The 21,259-nt window shown below is 36.0% G+C and overlaps 1 protein-coding gene across 2 annotated transcripts in view; it reads right to left on the bottom strand.

Moving 5' to 3' along the window:
- SOS1 (SOS Ras/Rac guanine nucleotide exchange factor 1) overlaps positions 1-21,259 on the bottom strand; it is a 145,628-nt gene that overhangs the window by 38,714 nt on the left and 85,655 nt on the right. For both annotated transcript variants that reach the window (XM_027033598.2, XM_027033599.2), the window contains exons 6-10: positions 20,749-20,892; positions 14,147-14,257; positions 13,973-14,071; positions 2,266-2,393; positions 847-1,502 (exon numbers count right to left, since the gene is read on the bottom strand). In XM_027033598.2, the coding sequence (XP_026889399.2) occupies positions 847-1,502; positions 2,266-2,393; positions 13,973-14,071; positions 14,147-14,257; positions 20,749-20,892 (1,138 nt within the window). The remainder of the gene's footprint in view (positions 1-846; positions 1,503-2,265; positions 2,394-13,972; positions 14,072-14,146; positions 14,258-20,748; positions 20,893-21,259) is intronic.

Genomic DNA, 21,259 nt, shown 5'->3' with positions numbered 1-21,259 from the left:
AACTAAGGTTCTGGGATGGTGAGGAGCTGTGACAGAGTGACGACATAAATCCAGATTTCCACTATACCATACGCTACAGTAGTTTACAATTACCAAGCTTTCTACTGAAGGTCGAAGAATATTGGATTATCATTGGTTACTTTACTAGAAGAAATAAAATTACTTAAAAAAAAAAGTCATCACATTTGTTCCCTGACTCTCAAACATCATATTTGATTCAGCCTCTACCAATCTTCCTAGGTAGTTTGGACATGTTCGTCCTTAAAAAACTGCCCTACTAAGATGGACTTTTTTTTTTTAATAACATCGGTTGTAAAATGCAAAAAATATTGAAAACTTACATGACTCTCAGGCTTGCTAAATTTAATTAAGTCTTAGGAATGGAAATGAAGAAAACCCAATGCTGTGTATATTTGTACTACCAGCACAATTTTGATGATGAACATATATGAAATTTTTACTGACTTTATCATCTCAGTAATGGAAACAGACAAAAGAAAAAAACAAGTGATAAAGGTTATGTGAAAAAGTTTTTTAGACCCTAACGATGATGATTTCTCAGTACTTTTAGTCTTGTTTCTGCCGCTAACTGGGAAAATTTAGCCAAGTGATTTTATTTTCTCATTTGCAATCGTGGCTATAAAGCTACAAAATAATATGTGAATGTGGTAGACAAAGTATAAATGGCAGTGTTTTTTAGGCAAAGGAAAACGAACTGGGATAATGCAGAGATGATCCTTTGTTGTTAGTCTGCTTTCTATTTTAGGCACAGTGACCTGTGCAGCAAAGAATCTCAGCTGGAAGCAGCAAAACACAAGTGACAGGCAACTCAATTACATTTCTTACCTGCGTACATATGGTACGTGAGCCTCTCAATAAGTTTAATAACAGTTCCTGCTTTGATAATTGGAATTCCAGCCTTGGGCTGTGTGTTCTCTTCAAATATTATATTCTCTTCGGAGTCAGGCTCTGCAAATCGATAAACATCAGCACTAGGGAGCCTCATCTGCTCCTCCTTCTCTTCCTGTAGCATCGTCACGTCAAGCATCCTTTCCAGTGTGCTCCGGTACTGGAGAGATATCAGTGCTGCCATCCAATTGTTTTTCTCTTCAGCTGACTTGGCAGAAAATATAACACTATTTTCATCTTTTAAAATTATTTCAAAAGCATGCTTGTACTCACTGGTGTCATCTTTGTCATTAATTTGTACCTTTCTCATGAAAAACTTTTCTTTCAGACGATACTCTGCATTGCTAGCACCAGGAAGTCTTGGCTGCCCATGATTTGATTTACAGCAAATCATTAAGCCATCAAAGAGAAATATGTGTCTCTCATGCTTGGCTCCTACACGTGTAAGAGTTCCTTCCATTATAAATTCATTGCAACACTGTCCAATGTCTTTTCCCTCCCAACCATCAATATTCTTCTGAATCTCGTTCATTTTCTTGATTGCTAGTTGTTTCCCCTTCATTTGCTGACTATAAAACCGACATGCAGATTCACTGGGATAAAGGGAAAAACAGTATTAGTGCACAGATAACAGGCAACCTAGAATTCACGTAAATAAAGGACAGTAATAAGAGTACATTTAAAAAAAAGTTGCACTCACAAAGTGTTCACTAATTCTCCACATATATTAGTGATACAAAACTGTACCACTTAGAAACCAAAGCAACACAGTAGAGACTTTTTTTAGTGACTACTGACAAAATTCTACTCTATAAATCCAGCTACGGAATGATTACTTCTACCTTGGCTACTATTTAGAATGAAAAATATTAAAAAGTAGCTCCATACAGTGAAAAGAAGAAGAGACTTAAAAAATTATTTAAAAATGTTTAAGTGGATAAGAGCTAAAGCTAAAAATCATGCACAGATTATAATGAGGAAACTGGAAGCAATGTATCTGAATTAATACCTCAAGTTACATAACCCCTAAATAAAGGACACTACGAATTTTACTTTCACAGAACGGTGATGTTGACATAAATCTACGCAAGACATTTTTCTCTCTCTCTCCTTTAGCTTACCAGTTGGCTCTCAGGAGGTCTTGTCTGGGAGTATGCAAGGAAAATGCACAAATATGAAAGGTTTTTCAAACAATAACAAATTCTCTTGGCTTTGATGTCACTTCCTCTGAAAGACCAAGCTTGTCACTAAAACTATTTTCTTCATTGTTTACTGACGAGGGAACTGAGATCCCTGAATCTATACCAAAATATTCAGGGTGAAAAGGAGGATTATTAAAAAAGTAAAAATATTCACCTCAGTCTTCGTTTTGCAAGACTTTTAGAACATATTTTTTCCATACCACTCTGAACATTAAGCAAAGCTGTTATTGCTTGTTTCAAACATTCCTTGTCTTCTTGATCTTCACTCTTTTCTTCTAACTGCTGCAAAGTCAAAATGACAAATCTGAACCAGTAGGACAGTTTGGGACAAAAAGAATAAAGATAACATCGATTCAACTCTTTCTATCACAATGCAACTTGTAAATGTGTCATAAAATGCATTCTTTTAAAAAAGCGTTTTCTTCTTTATGTATCACTTTCTATATTAACATGCAACCAAGTTTTCCACATTAAAAAAAAAAACAAACAGTAGAAGCAGTGTTAAGAGATGTCACACCTTGTGACAGGCAATAATGTGCAGTTTCTCAGGTGACTATTCCTGAAAAGAAATGAGGGACATAAAGTGTCTTCTTAACCAGCACAGGATTTGCACAGCAGCAAGCACATAGATGTGGTTTTCTGAAGTATGGAATCTGGTCTTAGGTTTCTGATTCCAACACGGCTGCTGTAGCAACAGGATGATTAAGAAGATAAATACACACGGGAGGATGCAATATGGTGGAGAGGAACTTGAAGACACAAAACCTAGGACCAAATTTTGACTCTACTGCTGTGTGACTTTGGGGCAGATTATTTGACTTCTGAGTCTCACTTTTCCCAATTATTAAATGAAGCTTTATAAAAATCTTGCCCTGCCTACTTAATGGGGTTCTCTCTCTCACTCTCTTTTTAAAGTTTATTTCTCTCTTTTTAAAGTTTATTTATTTATTTTGAGAGAGACAGAGACAGTGTGAGTTGGGGAGGGACAGAGAGAGAAAGGGAGGGAGGGAGGGAGAGAGAGAATCCTAAGCAGACTCCACACTGTCAGCGCAGAGCCCAGCGCAGGGCTTGAACTCACAAAACCGTCAGATCATGACCTGAGCCGAAACCAAGAGTTAGACGCTCAACTAACTGAGCCACCCAGGTGCCTATTTAATGGGATTCTTATTAAAAATCAAAGCACTGTGTAAATGGTAATGTACAGTATAAGTTGTTTTCTTTGTAGTTCTATAGAATTAATATTGGTATCATGAAGAATTTTGTCAGTATTCACACGTTAAGATTATGAGTAAAACTAGAAATGCAACTATTAGTGAAACCCAAGCACATTTTCTACTGGTGGCAAAAGTCTGTGCTTAATAAGGATTGAGTCAACAATTACTACCAGTTATCAATACAACAGGTGGCTATAATTCAAGCAAGCAGTTAACTGAGCAAGGTATGAGTTACAATAAGTAACAAGAATTCAGTAAACTTATAAACCTGCTTCTGGCTACCAAAAAGAAAAAGTTAAGAAATAGCATTTACCAATAGTTTTCATGCAATATTTAAGAACATTTACTCTTTATGACAAAGGAAAAGACAGGAGAAAATAAAACCACAAAATATTCAAAGTACCTTGTAAAGGTTTACTTTTTAATGAGCGTAATTATTCATTATGACTCTAAGGGTTTTACGTTCTTGAAAGATATTCCTTAAAGATCAACAACAAATTCCTTTTCATTTCTGCTAAAGACTATATACACATTCTGATGATTTGTGAAAAGTAAACTTATTTCTTACTCAAAGCCCTAAACCGTTTTTCTAGAAATAATTTACTTAAAATACCTTAAATGCTCAAGTATTCCATAAGTTATAAATACCGTATTGTAAAGTCTATTTAATGCTCAGCTTTTATCATCCAAATTTCTTATATTCATTATTAAAAACTCACCATACTTTCAACTAAAAGGTGCAAACTACACTTTTTAGAAAAATATTCAGTCTCAATTGTGTTAGTAAAATAAAAATCTATTCACAATAATCCCCCAGATAAAAAGGGTAAAAAAATGGTTCTCCCCCCAAAGGATAAAAGACTTAAAATATACATACATATCATATATCTGTATATAGCAGAAGATACTCAGACATCACTTACTCATAGTATTGTTCTTCACTATGGCCAGCTAGATTAAAGGAAGTCAATGGCCAAGTGTTCATGAAAGACAGCTGCTAGATTTTTACTTAACGGCTATTACTGGTAAGCTGAAGGCTGGACTTTGGGTAATCTCTCAAAATACCTTCTGGCCCTATCACTCTAAAACTATTCACCTCTCATATGGCAGAATTTTGGGAGACAAATAAAATGTTACTGTTAACCTTCACTTCCAAGTCAGCAATCTCACACTGAAAGCGATGTTCATGAAAAAGAGGCAGAATTCTACATGGCATAATGAGAGCACCACAAATGAGAACTATTTCACTGTGTTGTTTCAGAATTTAATTGCTCAGATATTCAAGTCAATAAGACACATGGAGAGTTTTTAGTTTTAAAGAGTTGGCACCAACAGGGAACAGAATATTGAGTCCTTCGTATTCTATCCTGTGGTATTTTTTGTATTATTAATTCAGGCAAACAAACCTAAAGTCATACAAAACACAGTTTTAACATACATAAAAAGAACTATGAAAGTAACAAATGCATTTAGGCATGCATTTAGTTTTCTATTCCATAAATGTTTGAAGATTCTGGGTCATTTATCTATCATTTAACGATAGCATTTCACATACAGAATATACCAGTATCTCAAAAATACTGTTAATACATTCTAAAACCACAAACCCAAAGTCTATGTCAAAACCCATAAATCTTTACTAATAAAGTAATTTTTAAGTTTTTTAAAAAGATTTTAAAGTTTATTTATTTATTTTGAGAGAGATAGTGCGCAGAGCAGAGAGAGAGAGAGAGAGAGAGAGAGAGAGAGAGAGAGAGAAAATCCCAGGCAGTTTCTACATTGTCAGCACGGAGCCCTATGTGAGGATCCAAACTTACGAACTGTGAGACTATGATCCAAGCCAAAACCAAGAGTTGGCCACTCAACTGACTGAGCCACCCAGGCACCCCATGAAGTAATTTTTAAATGTAATTTTTACCTTCATAGCATTAGTCAAGCATCTAAAATAAATTTCAATGTAATAAATGTCCTTTCTTATAGGCACTTTTGCTTAACATAGCTGACTTAAACTGGGCATTGGTGCAGAATAGCTGAAGTTAACTACCATCAAAGCGGTGGCTTATTGTTGCTACAGAAACAAAGCAGTGGCAATCAGTATGTAAATAAGACTCCACAAAGCAGCATCCTCTTTTTACCAAAGTGATGTTCAATACCATGCTTTTCATGGGTACCTATTTAATAACATTGTGCAACAGCAACAATTTAATTTTCCAAATACAGTTCTGTTTCAATAGTTAAAAATTATCAAGTCTTGAGGTTAAATTGCTGTATATGAGATTATATTTAAAATAATCCACAGAATCATATTCCAAAGCACAGTGAAAACTCATTGCTCTATAGTGTTGATAAAATTTATATTCTCAAAAGAAAGGATCCACTTATACAGTGATTACTTTTTCTTGGTCCTTTAGAAATAAGTGAAGGGGCAGAAATCAATATGGGGTACTACGTGTCCAAAGGAAACCCTGGGAAGTTTCCAGGGTTTAAATGGGTTTAAATTTAAGAAGCTGTGAACTGGAAAAGGACACAAAACTGAAGACTGTTTATATATAAAAAATAAAGTGTTACACCTGATGCATTTTAGAGGAGTCCAACTAATTCACAAACATGTAATGGTTTCCTTTGGTTAAAAAAAAAAAAACCCTTGGAACTCATGTTTTTATTTCTAGAAATTACTTTTTCCAACACTAGATTATTTAAAATGAAGGAACTGCCATTACTTGATGGCAGAGGCAAGCAAGACCCAGGATTTCTGACCCTGAGTTCAAGGGCTTTTCAATATACTAACCAAAACACCAAAATAAGTTTGAAATACCTATTTAGAAAATATTCACCAAATAAGATCTAGCCCATTCAGTTAGGTAAACTGCATGCAGTGCACAGGATGGCAAAATATAGAATCAAGAAAAATGTAATTATCTACGGTTTGGGACATAAAATAAAGATTTGTCTTTGTCTTAAATGTTGCGTGTATATAGAGAGTTTATCACAGAGTGGGAAAACACAAGCAAAGATGAGGATCACATTTTGATTGTGGAGTGGTTACTTGTATACTCTTTGATGAGACGCTAAGAACAGATTACAAAGTGGAAAATATATGGTCAAATAGTAAATTTAATTTACTAGTCCTGTTAACAAATGTATGGAATATTATCCAAATTATCCAGAAACCAACTAATTAAACCACTGCTCCCGACTCGTTGCTATGCTTTAACTTAAATATCCCTTTAAAGGCTGAGCACAAGAAAGGCAATGACCCTCAACTATTCTTTTATAGTAGCAGCACAACTAAAAGCTATGGGTGAAAAAGATGAAATTCTTAACTAAAATGGGATTTAGAGATTATCTTCAGCTTTCAATTGCTCATATTACTTGTTAAGTCAGAAAGTACATTTCAGGATGCCTACGGTGGCTTATTTGGTTAAGCGTCTGACCCTTGGTTTCGGCTCAGGTCATGATCTCACAGCTCGGCACTTCGAGCCCCATGTTGGGCTCTGCACCAAAAGCGTGGAGCCTGCTTGGAATTTCTCTCTCCCTCTCTCTCTGCTCTTCCCTTGGCTTGTTCTTTCTCTCAAAAATAAATAAATAAACATTTAAAAAATCTTAAAAAATATATGTTTTTAAATTTAAACTTTTTTGTTTTTAATTTCATTTATATTTGAGAGACAGAGTGCAAGTGGGGCAGGGGCAGAGAGAGAGGGAGACACAGAATCTGAAGCAGGCTCCAGGCTCTGAGCTGTCAGCACAGGGCCCGATGTGGGGCTTGAACCCACAAACCACGAGATCATGACCTGAGCAGAAGTCAGACACTTAACCAAATGCACCACCCAGGCACCCCAAGAAAGTACATTTCACAACCAGTTCCCTCCTTTCCCCTCAAAGTTATTTTTTAAGTTAGTGATTTCATATATGCAAATAACTCTATTATAATATATGAAATTTCAACCAGTAAGTGATGTTAATGATATTAACAAAATGTAATCTTCTTTTACTTAATCAGCCTAAAGAAACCCTCATTTTCCCCCAAGACAAGTGAGCAGATGATCATTACCAAAGCTGCATATAATACATGGAATAAACAGTATAAATTTACGGCATAAATGTATACTTCTTCTACGGTTGTAAGTTAAATAAAGTAATATCTTTATAAAATTAGCCAGTGGTTGAAAATATAAAAATGAAATCTTAAAATATAAATTATAACATGATTTATAATTCACTATTAGGAAATAAAAGCAATATTCTCAAAGATGTTTCAGGAAAGTCACAAATTTTATTGAGATAATTAAGTAGATGTCTTTTGTCTTTTAGAAACTAGAACATTAATAGTAGCTGAGTGGAAAAAAAAACCTCAAAAGGGCAGATCAAAAACAAGGCAAAGCCAATCAGGTCCCAACTGGAATTAATTTAGCAAATATTTAATTAACCATCCATATTTATAGCAATGAAAATATGATGGTGAGCAAGCCCATTTGGTCCCTACTGTTAGCTTAAAGCATGAAAGAGAAGAGAAATGAATGACAAAGTGTTATGTAATGGAGGAAATATAGCCTTCTGGAAATACACAGCAAGAAGAAGCATTCCAGAAGGAAATGACTATAGGAACTGAAGAATAAGAATGGGGAAACATTGGTAAAAGAATTTAAAATAGGCAGATGAAATAGTATGTGTGATTGAGAGATTTTTAGGGTCCAGGACTGAGAGAAACTAGCTGAAGAGTAGAGCCTGGTGGGTGGGAAGAAAAGAGGTTGGAGAGAAGTGATGGGTCAACCTCAGGCTTTATCACGAACTTGGACATTAACCTGCGGCAATGGGGAGCCATTAAGGGTTTTAAGCTAATGACTAACATGATCAAGTTTGCAATTTAGAAGGATGACTTTGGTTTACTTAGCTCCTCAAGAGCAGATTGTGTAGGGAAGGGAGATGGAAAAGGCAAAACTAAAGGGAGACTTTCAATAATAGAGATAAGATGATCATGGCCTTCAGAGTATTGAGAGGAAATGAAAAGATGAATCTAAAAGAAGATCCTTTTCAAGAACGAAAAGGACTTACTTGGTGACTAAATGGATGTGACAGAAAGAATGAGAGAGAAGAGCTGAAGACTTTCGGGTTTCTTTTTTTTTTTTTTTAATTTTTGTTTATTTTTGAGAGAGACAGACACAAAGTATGAGTGGGGCAGAGGGAGAGGGAGACACAGAATCCGAAGCAGGCTCCAGGCTCTGAGCTGTCAGCCCAGAGCCCCACGCGGGGCTCGAACTCACGGACCGCGAGATCGTGACCTGAGCCGAAGTCGGACGCTTAACTGACTGAAGCCCCAAGGACACTCAGATTTCTACTGAGGAGAAAGATGGATAGTGGGGGCTGCTCATGAGAGAGTGAGCACAGAAAGAGTACTTTTGCTGGAAAAGGTAGTGAGTTTTGAAGAAAGTGAATTTGACGTGCTTACATAATAAACAAGCAAAGTTGTTCAATAAACAGTTGGATAATAAACAGCCTACATTTCCACGTTTCCCTTTTTTTTAAATGTTCATTTATTTTGAGAGAGAGAGCACGAGTAAGCACATGCACGTGGGAGAAGGGGCAGAGAGAGAGAGAGAGAGAGAGAAAGAGAATCCCAAGCAGACTCTGCACTGTCAGGGCAGAGCCCAATGCGGGGCTTTATCTCAGGAACGTGATGATGACGACTCGAGCCGAAATCAAGAGTCAGACATTTAACTGACTGAGCCACCGAGGCATCCCTCTACATTTCCCTTTTTATACCCCTCTCTTCATTGAATCCTTTTAATTCTAATGAGAACTGCATAAGTTCCTGATTTTTTTCATGTTGCCATAATCAACGTTTGGTGTGGCAGTTCATTACCTAATAGCAAAGGGGTCACTGCTTTATCCAGAGCAATTTCATGAGTAAATGATGGGATTGGGGGTGGGAGGAGGTGAAAGGAGTGATGGGTTTCAGGACATGCTACCCCCCAAAATAGCACCTTGACATATTAAATATTTTAAGTCGAAGGGGTTTTAGAAAACAGAAGATCAATGACCTTCTTGCTTCTGTCTTCTTAAGTTCCTTCACCTTAAATATTCAGTGTGCCAATGCTCCTGTATCATGTAAAAGTGACATCAAATAAACTTGTACGAATAAATAAAGTTGTATGCTTTTTTTCCTGTTAGTCTTTGTCAGTTTACTTTTCAGACCCAGTAAGTGGGTTGAAGAAAAATTTCCTTCCCTACAGGTCCTTGGAGCTGAATTTGGTTTTTTTTTTCTCAGTACGTTTTAATGAAGAACACTTGGCATGGAAATTATGTCTCAATAAAGCTGTTTTTTATTTATTTATTTTTGCTGTTTTTTTTTTTTTTTTTTTTAAGGAATACTTTAACACTTTTAGCAGATGCTAAATATGTGCTCTTAGCTTTCTGTATACCTATCAGAGTATCTTCCTTCTATAAAAAGACTAATAGTTTTAGCAGATTGAAGCTAAGTTCAATTTCTAGTCTGAAACATGAAGTAATAAAAGAAATTACAGGGGCGCATGGGTGGCTCAGTTGGTTCGGCAGCCGACTTTGCCTCAGGTCATGATCTTATTATGGCTTGTGAGATTGAGCCCCACATCAGGCTCTGTGCTGACAGCTCAAGCGTGGAACTAGCTTCAGATTCTGTGTTTCCCTCTCTCTCTGCCCCTCCCCCCTCTCAAAAATAAACATTAAAAAAAATTAAAACAACAAAAAAACTGTTTATTCCCCAAATTATACACAGCTCAGGCAGCAGAAAACTGAAGCCTTACTGGTTTCACATGCCAGGGGATAACGTTTAAAGCTGAGAGAATGGCTGGAAATTAAGGACGAAATTTCCAAGTATAAGGGAACCACAGAGACTGTGCCCCCAAATCTGAACATCATCTCTGCCCACACACTTATCTGACTACCAAATCATACATGTGTAGGGGAGATCCAAGAGAATCAGGCTAAAAAAGCAGCATATGGAAATCCTAGAAAGTAAACAGAGATATCAGCTGCTGTATAACACAGAAGAGACAAATTTGCAGCTGAGACCAGGAAAGTTAACTGTCTACTAGAGTAAAAAACCAACAATCCAAAAACAAGAATCCCACAATCCTCAACACTATAGAATCCAGAGTTGTTAACTAACAAACAATAGGAAAATATGACTCATGTTCAAGGAAAAAAAGTCAGTTAATAGAAACTGACACCAAGTGGACCCAGATGTTGGATTTAAGAAAGGCTTCAAAGTGGCTTTTCTGATCATGTTCAAAGAATTAAAGGAAAACATGGTTTTACTGAATGGACAGATAGGGAGTCTGTGGAAACTGTAAAACAAAATCCAAATGGAAATTCAAGAGTAAGCAAGATACTAGCAGTTCTATTGATAGGTCAATAAAAATTACTAATTTGAAGAAGAAAGAATAAGATTTAAGAAAAACGAACAATCTTATAGATCTGTGGGACAACATAAAGTGGTTCAACATATCTGTAACTAGAGTTCCAGAAGGAGAGGAAATTAAAGAAAAATGGCAGAAAATGCAACAATAATGTAAAAGCAAGTTAAAATCTGAAGGATGGAAAGGAGTCTGAAACTTTAAACAGGATATCAACCCTAAAAAAATGTTAGGATAGCTCATTTATAAAAATAAAACACCTTTCAAACTATCTATTCTTATCAAAGAGAAAATTACCAAAATTATAAATGCACCTCACAGCAGTTTGATTGATTTAAAATTTAAAACTGGAATAGTACAATAGCCAGCTGTTAATTGTGTTTTTACTACAATGGCTCCTGAATTACACTATCCTATGCTTAACTCTAGACATTTAACATCTGTAGTCAGCTATAATACCATTTAGCTCACTGCTTTGAACCCATGGTTTCTGGATAAGAATGTCTAAATTTAGAAATCTAGTTTAAGGGAATGGAAGCTAGATAGACCTCTGTTGCGCTTATTTTTATGATAGAAGCTGTTTTCTAAATCTTCTCTTATTGCTGGTATTAAGACATCAGCTCAGGGGTGCCTGGGTGGTTCAGTCGGTTAGGTGTCGGACTTCAGCTCAGGTCATGACCTCACAGCTCATGGGTTTGAGCCCCGCACCAGGCTCTGCGCTGACAGCTCAGAGCCTGGAGCCTGCTTCGGATTCTGTGTCTCCCTCTGTCTCTGCCCCTCCCCTGCTCATGCTCTGTCTCTCTCTGTCTCAAAAATAAATAAAAACATTAAAAAAAAATTTTTTTTTAAAAATGGGGCGCCTGGGTGGCTTAGTCGGTTAAGCGTCTGACTTCGGCTCAGGTCATGATCTCACAGTCCGTGAGTTCAAGCCCTGCATCGGGCTCTGTGCTGACAGCTCAGAGCCTGGAGCCTGCTTCGGATTCTGCGTCTCCCTCTGTCTCTGTCCATCCCCTGCTCATGCTCTGTCTCTCTCTCTCAAAAATAAACATTAAAAAAAATTAAAAAAAGAAAGACATCAGCTTATAGGCAGTATAAAAAATGGTCTGATGGGGTACCTGGATGGCTCAGTCGGTTAAGCATCAGACTTTTGATTTTGCCTCAGGTCATGATCTTGTGGTTGTGAGACTCTGAGATGAGTGTGGAGCCTGCTTGGGATTCTCTCTCTTTCTGCCTCCCTCTCTGCCCCTCCCCTGCTTGTTCTCTCTCTTTCCCTCTTAAGAAATTAACATTTTAAATAAATAAATAGTTTGAAGCATATAGCAGTTAAAATAAATGCAAATCACGAAAAAAAGAAGATAAATTATCCACAGTAGCAGATGTTTGATATTGTCCAGCTCCCAAACATAAAGGCAGCAAACCAAAGCCATTAACAAATGTATACAAGATGTTTGCAGAAGGGGTCTGAGGAGCAGATTTCTTTACAAAGAATTTCTGGCACACTATGTGAGGGTCACTAGTGAGTGTTTAAAGTGTATGATGTAGCACAATTTATATTTGCCTTTTCCAATTTGTTTTGTGTAACATTAAAAAAAACCAGACTATTTGGGGAGGATAAATAATCTCTTAATTTTAACATTTCTCAATTAAAAAAAAAATTTTTTTTTTAACGTTTATTTATTTTTGAGACAGAGAGAGACAGAGCGTGAATGGGGGAGGGTCAGAGAGAGGGTGACACAGAATCTGAAACAGGCTCCAGGCTCTGAGCTGTCAGCACAGAGCCCGACGCAGGGCTCGAACTCACGGACCGCAAAATCATGACCTGAGCCGAAGTCGGCCGCTTAACCGACTGAGCCACCCAGGCGCCCCACCATTTCTCAATTTTTGGTCCTAAGTTTTCCACTCAACTGCACCACTCAGTTCTAAGTTTTTTTATTTTATTATTATTATTTTTTTAATGTTTATTTATTTTTGAGACAGAGAGAGACAGAGCATGAATTGGGGAGGGTCAGAGAGAGAGGAAGACACAGAATCTGAAGCAGGCTCCAGGCTCTGAGCTGTCAGCACAGAGCCCAACGTGGGGCTCGAACTCACAGACTGTGAGATCAGGACCTGAGCCGAAGTTGGAAGCTCAACCAACTGAACCACCCAGGTGCCCCTCAGTTCTAAGTTTTTATCTGTAATCCTTTCCCACACAATTCCTGTACTTAAGCATTTGGGGCTACAATTTTTGTAATATTTGTGATGGTAAGGGGAAAAAGGACCAGTCTTCAAACTGGTCTACTACACAAAAATCAAGGAATATTAAAAAATTTACTGTTTAACTTTAACATACAGCCAAAGTCCAACCATGCGAGCCTTCAGACTAAAGTTGTTAGTGTTCCTATTTTCTAAAATAAAGCTTATTATCACGATAAACACTGCACTATTATAAATGAAATTACATCAACTACAGTCTTATCATTCTGTTGGTCCTCAATTTAATCTTCTCTATAAATACATGGTTATTATGATGTGTTGAAATTAAACTCAGACATGTTTTCTCTCAATTATTTTGCTAATCTTGTACTTTTTATTACCAATAAAACCTAAGAAAGGTATAGAGATTTCAAGTGTTAAATTTTCTATTTTTTCATTTAAGAGAAAGCATACATGATAACCTCAAACTGAATTATGTACACTTAGTCTTATTCAGATGATTAAGTTAGTAATTTTGTATTCCTGTCGGTTTTTACCTGCCTATAGTCCATGCATATGAAAAATACTGCAGCTGTTTGCTTTTTGCTAGATTTTATGGATGCGTATATCCAAGGTTGTTTCCAAACAATTGGCCATGTAAACAAAAAGGGCACAAGATTAAAATATCTGATGATTCCTTTAAAATTCACTCCTGAAACTAGAGAAAATGCACCACTTTTTTGCAGACTCACTTACACTGCCCCCTCCCCTTTTTTTTTCTTTTATAGAAAGAGGGGGAGGAGAGGGAAAGGCAGAAGGAGAGGGAGAGAAGAATCACAAGCAGGCTCCATGCCCAGTGGGGGGGCTTGATCTCATGACTGTGAGATCATGACCCGAGCAGAAATCAAGAGTCAGATAACCAACTAACCCATCCAGGCACCCCTACATTTACTTCTTAACTAGAAAAAGAAAATAGATACAGATTAATATTCATGGGTGCTCACATAATAATTCACAAACTGGTAAAAAAAAATTGCATCATATTTGAATGTTTTATAAATAGCAGTAAGAGTTATCTTACCTTCAAAAGCTCAAAGTAATGCAGACAGTGGTAAACAGGGGCTAGAAGTAGCCTGGGTAAAACATATTGAACAGCTTCTTTGAAACCTTCGCCTATTGACTAAAAAAAAAAGTGATTAATTTTTTTAAGATTACTTTTCAGACATCATATATCTTGATTTAAAAATTACTATACCTGTAAATAGAGTGCTGCTCCTGGCTTTGATAACTGACTAAGGAAACGATCATGAAAACCAGGCCGTAAGATATCTCGAGCATATGATTCATATGGATCAAATGCCAGTTCCTTAGAAAATAAAGAAGGTAAAACATAAATAGACTTTCTCCAAGTTAAAACATAAATAACCTACCACCAGAAATACAGACAGATGAAATTATGGGTACATCTAAGCTAGCACAATGAGGTACTTCTCTTAAAGCCTCTAAACAAAATTACATGGCTATTAATTATAATTTTTATAGGATAAGTTTAATATTCTCCAGTAAGAGAGTAAGTAAATCAGTTCTTTCTGATAAATAATGGCATTCTTGTATTTTATGATACTTCCCATCAAGGATTCTAGTAGAGCATTATCAACAAAAACAGTCATAAGAATGGGCAGACTTTTGGTTCCAGAAAACAAAGTTTAGCCTGAACAACAAAAAATATAGGTATCTACAATGAAGTAAAGTATAATAAACCTTTAGAATACAGGTGCCCAACATTTATTTTCTCAAGGTTATTTCTTAGTGGTAAACTTTTACTTTCACATTCTTTAAGCCAGAGGTAACAGTTTATAGCATCTAAAATTCATTGTTATGGTTTTCACAAGCAATTAAACAAGAGTTTAATCAAAACTGCCCAAAAATTCTATCATCAATCATTAAGAGACTAAACAATTTTAATGGTTAGGTTGTAATCTATTGGTTTTGATGATTCCTGAGGAACAAGAGAATAGGCGTCATGATTTTAGCAGAAGCCATCCTATGCTCTAACTTATTTATGGTTTAAGAAACTATTATGAAAACAGTACTCTAGTTTCTAGCAAGAGCTCATTTCTAGGAAGGGTAATTCTAGAAAGAGGAAGAGGACATCTAGTGGAGGAGTACAGAAAGGACTGACAGAACAAATGATGTTTGTGTTGATTACTCTTAATGTTTCTTAGATTTTTTTTTTTTTTAAGATTGAATAATGACAATATAAGATCAGAAATCAGGAGACCGGAGTTCTATTCTTTGTGAAACACAATATGGCTTACATAGTTCTAAGTCATCCTGAATTCCTTGAACTGGTTCCTAATTCATTTCCCAATTTCAACTCCTTCAACTACTTTCCCAACTAAAAATTTCTATAATAATGTAAACTGGAAATTGCAGTCCTCTGTAGGTTTTACAAGAAGGGATAGTAAGGTTTCAGCAATAACAAGGAGTCAGGTATGGACAGAGTAAATGGGAGAGAGGAATAAAAATGTGATTTGATGCTTTTATCTTGGGTCTCTTGAACTCTAGAAATTATCTTGTACAGAAGATAATGTTTGCCTTCCTCCTCTTCCAATAAACTCAAATGTACTATAGAATTTTTATGACAACTATATCCATAAAGGCTGTAGAGTAAAGTGGCTTAAAAGCCTAACTTTAGAGTCATAGGGACTCAGATTCTAATTCTGATTGTACTACTTATTAGCTATGTGAGCTCTGATAAACAAAGCCAGTTTCTTCACTGGAAAATGTGGATAATACCTACTCTCAAGGGGTTGTTTTAGGAATTAAATGATAACGTGCAAAATGCTTACAAACAGTGCACGCACATATAAAGTACTGAATAAATGGTATGCAGTATTATAATTTTAACTGGCTAATCTCAAAAGGGAAAAAAATCGCCAACTGGGAATCCAACCTCTCATCACATAGTTTTATCCTTGCGCATAAATTTGTAGAACTCTTAGCACTACTAAGAATCCTTATATAAGTTAATACATGATTTTCTGATTAGTTTACTGGTTAAAATTCAATACAAGATTCACAAAACAATGATCAATATACACAATTGTATATTAATGATTAAAAATGTAGAATATTCTAAACATACAGAAAAGTACATTAGAACAACTCATGTAACTATATTCACCATTTAGCTCCAAAAATTTCAACATTTTCTAATTTCAACATTTTATAATACAATAAATAATAATACAATAAAAGAAAGAATAATTTCTTTAAAAAAAAAGAAAGAAGACAGTTTAGTGGTAATTGATCCTTCTTTCACAAGCTTATCTCCTCCCCTGCTGATCCCCACAGGAAATCATTATCCTGAATTTGAATTTTATCATTTCCATGTATGTTTTTATATCATAATTACACATGTATCAAGAAATAAGGCAATGCTTTCAAACTTTATATAAATATCATAATATATTTATGCTTCTGCAATTTGTACTTTACATTCAAACTTATGTCCAAGACTTATCCATTTGGATTAATGTAGTTTCTTCCACTCATTTATTCTAAATTCTTTAACATTGTATTGAATAAATATACTTTTTTTGAGATAATTTAGATTCACACGCAATTGTAAGAAATAATATAGAAAGATCCTGTGTGCACACTACTCAGTTTCCCACAAAGGTAACATCTTCCAATAGTACAATATAGTGCAATATCACAACTTGGCCATTGACACTGATGTAGTGAAGTACAGAACATTTCCATCACCACAGGGATCTCTCATTGCCCCTTTAGAATCATACCTCACTCCCTCCCATTACCACCCAAGTCCAAATTATGTATTTTTTTGTTTTGTAGCTCATGCTTTGGTTGTCACATCTAAGAATCCTTTGCCAAAGCCAAGATTGTGAAGATTTAGCCATGCTCTCTTTTAAGAGTTTTATAATTTTAGCTCTTACATTAGATCTATTTTATGTTTGTATATGGTATGAGGCACAAAGTTCAACTTCATTCTTTCATATTCTCACAACTTTATAGTGTCTTTTTGTGAATAGAAGTTTAAAAACTTTAATCTTTTATGGCTTGCACTATCTAGGTTCTTTACGAAAACTTTTCTTTTTAAATATATTTTTTAATATTTATTTATTTTTGAGAGAGAGAGAGAGAGAGAGAGAGACAGAGTGTGAGTGGGGGAGGGGCAGAGAGCCAGAGGGAGACACAGAATCCGAAGCAGGCTCCAGGCTCTGATTTGCCTGCACAGAACCCGATGTGGGGCTCGAACTCATGAACCGTGAGATTGTGACCTGAGCTGAAGCCAGTCGCTTAACTGACTGAACCACCCAGGTGCCCCAAGAAAGCTTTTCTATCTCAAAGTCATAAATATATTCTCCTATATTCTCTTCTGAATTTTTTTAAAAGTTTATTTGAGAGAGAAAGAGAAAATGTGTGTACAAGTGGGGGAGGGGCAGAGAGAGAGAATCCCAAGCAGGCTCTGTGCTGTCAGCATGGAGTCCAACGCGGGGCTTGATCTCATGAACTGTGAGATCATGACTTTTAGTTGAAATCAAGAATCAGACACTTAACTGACTGAGCCACCCAGGTGCCCCTCTCTTCCAAACTTTCAAAATTTGCTTTTTGTTTTTTAGATTTTTAATCTGTTGAGAACTTGGGTATGAAGTGAGCTAAGGAAGGAGTTTTTTCTTTCCATATGGATAACCAGTTTTTTTAAAAATAAACATGGATTTATTTTTGAGAGAGAGCACACACAAGCACATGCACGTGAGCAGGGGACGGGCGGGAAGAAAGGGAGACACAGAATCCCAAGCAGGCTCCACACTGTCAGTGCAGAGCCTGACACATGGCTCAAACCCATGAACCACAAGATGATGACCCGAGCTGAAATCAAGGGTCAGATGCTTAAGGGACTGTGCCACCCAGGCACCCCTGCTGAACACATGCTCTTACATTTAATGAAATCTAGCTTTTCAATCTTTTCTTTTATGGTGTTGGTGTCTTGTTTTAAAAATCTTTGCTTATTCTAAGGTCATGAAGATCTCTCACATTTGCTTCCGCAAGCTTTATTATTTTAACTCACTCTTGAATAAAAGTTTAGTTGGACAGAAAATTCTATTTTCCCTTAGTACTTGAAGATACTCCTCAACTGACTGTTAGCATCTATTGTTAAAGAGAAGTCTTCTGTCATTCTAATTATAGTTCCTTTTCAAGTAGTACTCTTTTCTCTCTTACGGCTTTTAAGATTTTCTCTTTATCCTTGATCCATAGTTTCACTGTAACGTTTTTGACTGTAGGTTTATTTTTATTTATCCTGCCCACTATTTGGAATTCATTTTTGACCTGGGAACTCATGTCTTCATTTCTGGAAAATGCTCAACTTTTACCCCTTCAAATTATTCTTCTCCACCATTCTTTATCTGAAACTCCTATTAGACAATATTAAAGTCTTTCAGTGTAGACTTCATTACTCTTAGCTGTTCTAAGAGGATCATATTCTAATCGTGGTTTCTGTGTGTCACATTTTCAGTGAATTCCTCAATTCCTTTCTCCAATTCATAAATTTTCTCTTTGAACCAGGTCTAGCAAATGTTGACTACATAGTGAGTTTTTATTTATATTTAATTCCCAATATCCCTAATTGTTTGTAAGTTTTTATTTGGTTTTGAGAGAGTGCACACATATGCGTGAGCAGAGGAAGGGTAGATGGGGTGGGGGTGGGGTAGAGGATGTGAAGTGGGCTCTGTGCTCACAGCAGAGAGCCTGATGTGGGGCTCAAACTCACAAACTGTGAGATCATAATCTGAGCCAAAGCCAGATGCTTAACCAACTGAGCCACCCAGGCATACACCCATGTCCCTTTTTAAGTAGGCTTCATGCCCAGCACAGATCCCAAAGCAGGGCTTGAACTCATGACCCTAAGATCAAGCAAGACCTGAGCTGAGATCAAGAGTTGGACCCTTAACCGACTGAGCCACCCAGGAGCCCCTTATTGTTTCTTTTGATAGCTACCTGTTCTTATTTTCCCTCCACTTATTTTTGTTTCACAATGTTTTCTTTATAAATATTTCTTCACTTATCTCTTTGAGCCTCCTAAACTTCTTTTAAAGTCTTCATATGTCTATTGCACAAAATTAATTTCATCTGGAATGATTTTTTTTTTCCTAATGGTTGATTTTGTTAGATATCACACTAAGCATTATTATTTGTCCTGTATTTTGGAATTGCATGTTAGAGATTTCTTAGGGGGAGGCTTCTAATGTTTGGTTTCCTTTTTTTCTCTCCCATCTCTTTATGATCATTCTTTCAGACCAGAACCTGTTCTGTGATTTTTGGGTCTCAGGCTCTGTAGTCACATTGGCTTAATATTGTGGGATAATTTATTAAGTTTTAAAGTATATTTGTTATAAGGTAGTGTTTCTGTTCCCCCACCTCAAGTCTACAACTTTCTATAAAACTTTGCAGGCAGGAAATTGACAGATTTCTCTGGCATCCTCTTACAATCAGGGTCTTGAAACAAGAAATCTTGCTCACTTTCACGGAGCACATTTAATCTTCATTATCCTTAAGAGTTGAACACTCAGCTACCAGAGTTCATTACCTTGAATGTCTACTCTATTTCTACTCTACTACTGATCTTATTTTTTTAGTCCAGTTTTGCATATTCCTTCTTTTTAAGTTTATAAAAAATATCTATTTATTTATTTTTGAGAGAGAGAGAGAGCACACAGTGGGGAAGAGGAGCAGAGGGGGAGGGAGGGGGAGAGAGAATCTCAAGCAGGATCCACACACTCAGTGAGGAGCCCACACGAGGCTTGATCCAATGATCCTGGGATCATGACCTGAGCTAAAACCAAGAGTCAGATACTAAACTGACTGAGGCACCTGGGCACCCCGTATATATATTCCTTTTTTTAAAAAAATATACTTTATGACTTCTATGTGTTTGAAGCAAGAGTGGAGGGGCTGTCAGTGAAGCTTAAGCTATTCTGCCTGAAAATCTTAATTTTTTTATTTTACAAACTCAACCCTGTGTTTGTGGATTTTAGAGTAAGAACAAAGGAAGAGCTAAAAATTTCAGAATGACTACCAATGCGAACTTATTAGGACTAACTCATATACTGTAGCATTTGAATACCCAAGGAGAGGGTCACTATTTTTCCACCCCCACAGCATTTGAATCATCTAGGTCCTAGACCTGATTTTCCTATTCACTTCACTCCTCCTATTCCAAATTATAACGTATAGTTATCATATATTGAATAGCTTACTGTGTGAAGGTGGTTAGCTAAATATTTTAGGTAGGTTATTTTAATTTTTACAAAAATCCTGAACCCTATTATTATCTCTATTTTATATATATATATATATATATATATATATATATATATATATATATATATATATATATATATATAAATGGAGGTTTAAAGATTTGAGATAAATTGCCCACAGTCACATACAACTCGTAAGTAGCAGAATTTAGACCAGAACACAAGTAGTCTAACCTCAGATCCAAGTTCCATGGCTTCTTCATTGACAGGGCATTCATGGACTTATCTTAGCTTTGCTATATAAGACAGATGATTGAGTGTCAGCTGTAAATGCCTCTCCTTGGTGGGATCTCCTTTTTCATAATGGATAAGAGACTACTTTTTTGTGGGTTTCATAAGACAATAGAAACAAATGTTGACAATGACCCTATGAGGAACAGGCAATATAGCTGAGTGGTCATCAGTTAATATCTATGATTTTAGCTGGAAACATGAATTAAGACTCCAATTTTAATGCAATGTAGGGCTTTTATATGGACTTTTTTGGGTGTATAATTAAAGTACTTACCTCTGCTAAGTCTTCAAAGCAGCTTCCTACTAAGGGATGGGGACTACCTTCATCAGTCATTTCCACAGTATCTTCTATATGGCCCAGTAACTTTACACTAAGTTCATGTATATCTACTATACGACTAAATATATTTTCTACGTCCTGTCAGGAGGAAAAACATATTAATTCAGTTAGGCTATAGAATAAAAAACAAATTTTGAGCCAATAAGTCATTTTATAATCATAAAATTTAACATGACAAATCCAGTGAGAAATTTTAACAACTTAGAAACGTCAGCAAAAGACAGCTTTAAGAATTCTTTGTGCAAAGGTGTACAATTTGCAAATATATTTCTTTAAGGTCAGTGGTTCTCAATATATAGCACATATATTTTTGAAAACTGTTATCTCCTTAAAACAGTGAGAAGACTAACACTTTTTTACATTTTTGCAAATCTCTAATAGACTTAATAGAAGGTAGCTCGATTTTCATATATATGTATTTAATCTGTTGTGAGACATTGTTTTG

The sequence above is a fragment of the Acinonyx jubatus genome, chromosome A3 (genome assembly GCF_027475565.1).
Source record: "Acinonyx jubatus isolate Ajub_Pintada_27869175 chromosome A3, VMU_Ajub_asm_v1.0, whole genome shotgun sequence".
NCBI classification, from domain to species: Eukaryota; Metazoa; Chordata; class Mammalia; order Carnivora; family Felidae; genus Acinonyx; species Acinonyx jubatus.
The sequence above is the reverse complement of the archived record's forward strand: the minus strand, read 5'-3'. Positions and strand labels throughout refer to the sequence as shown.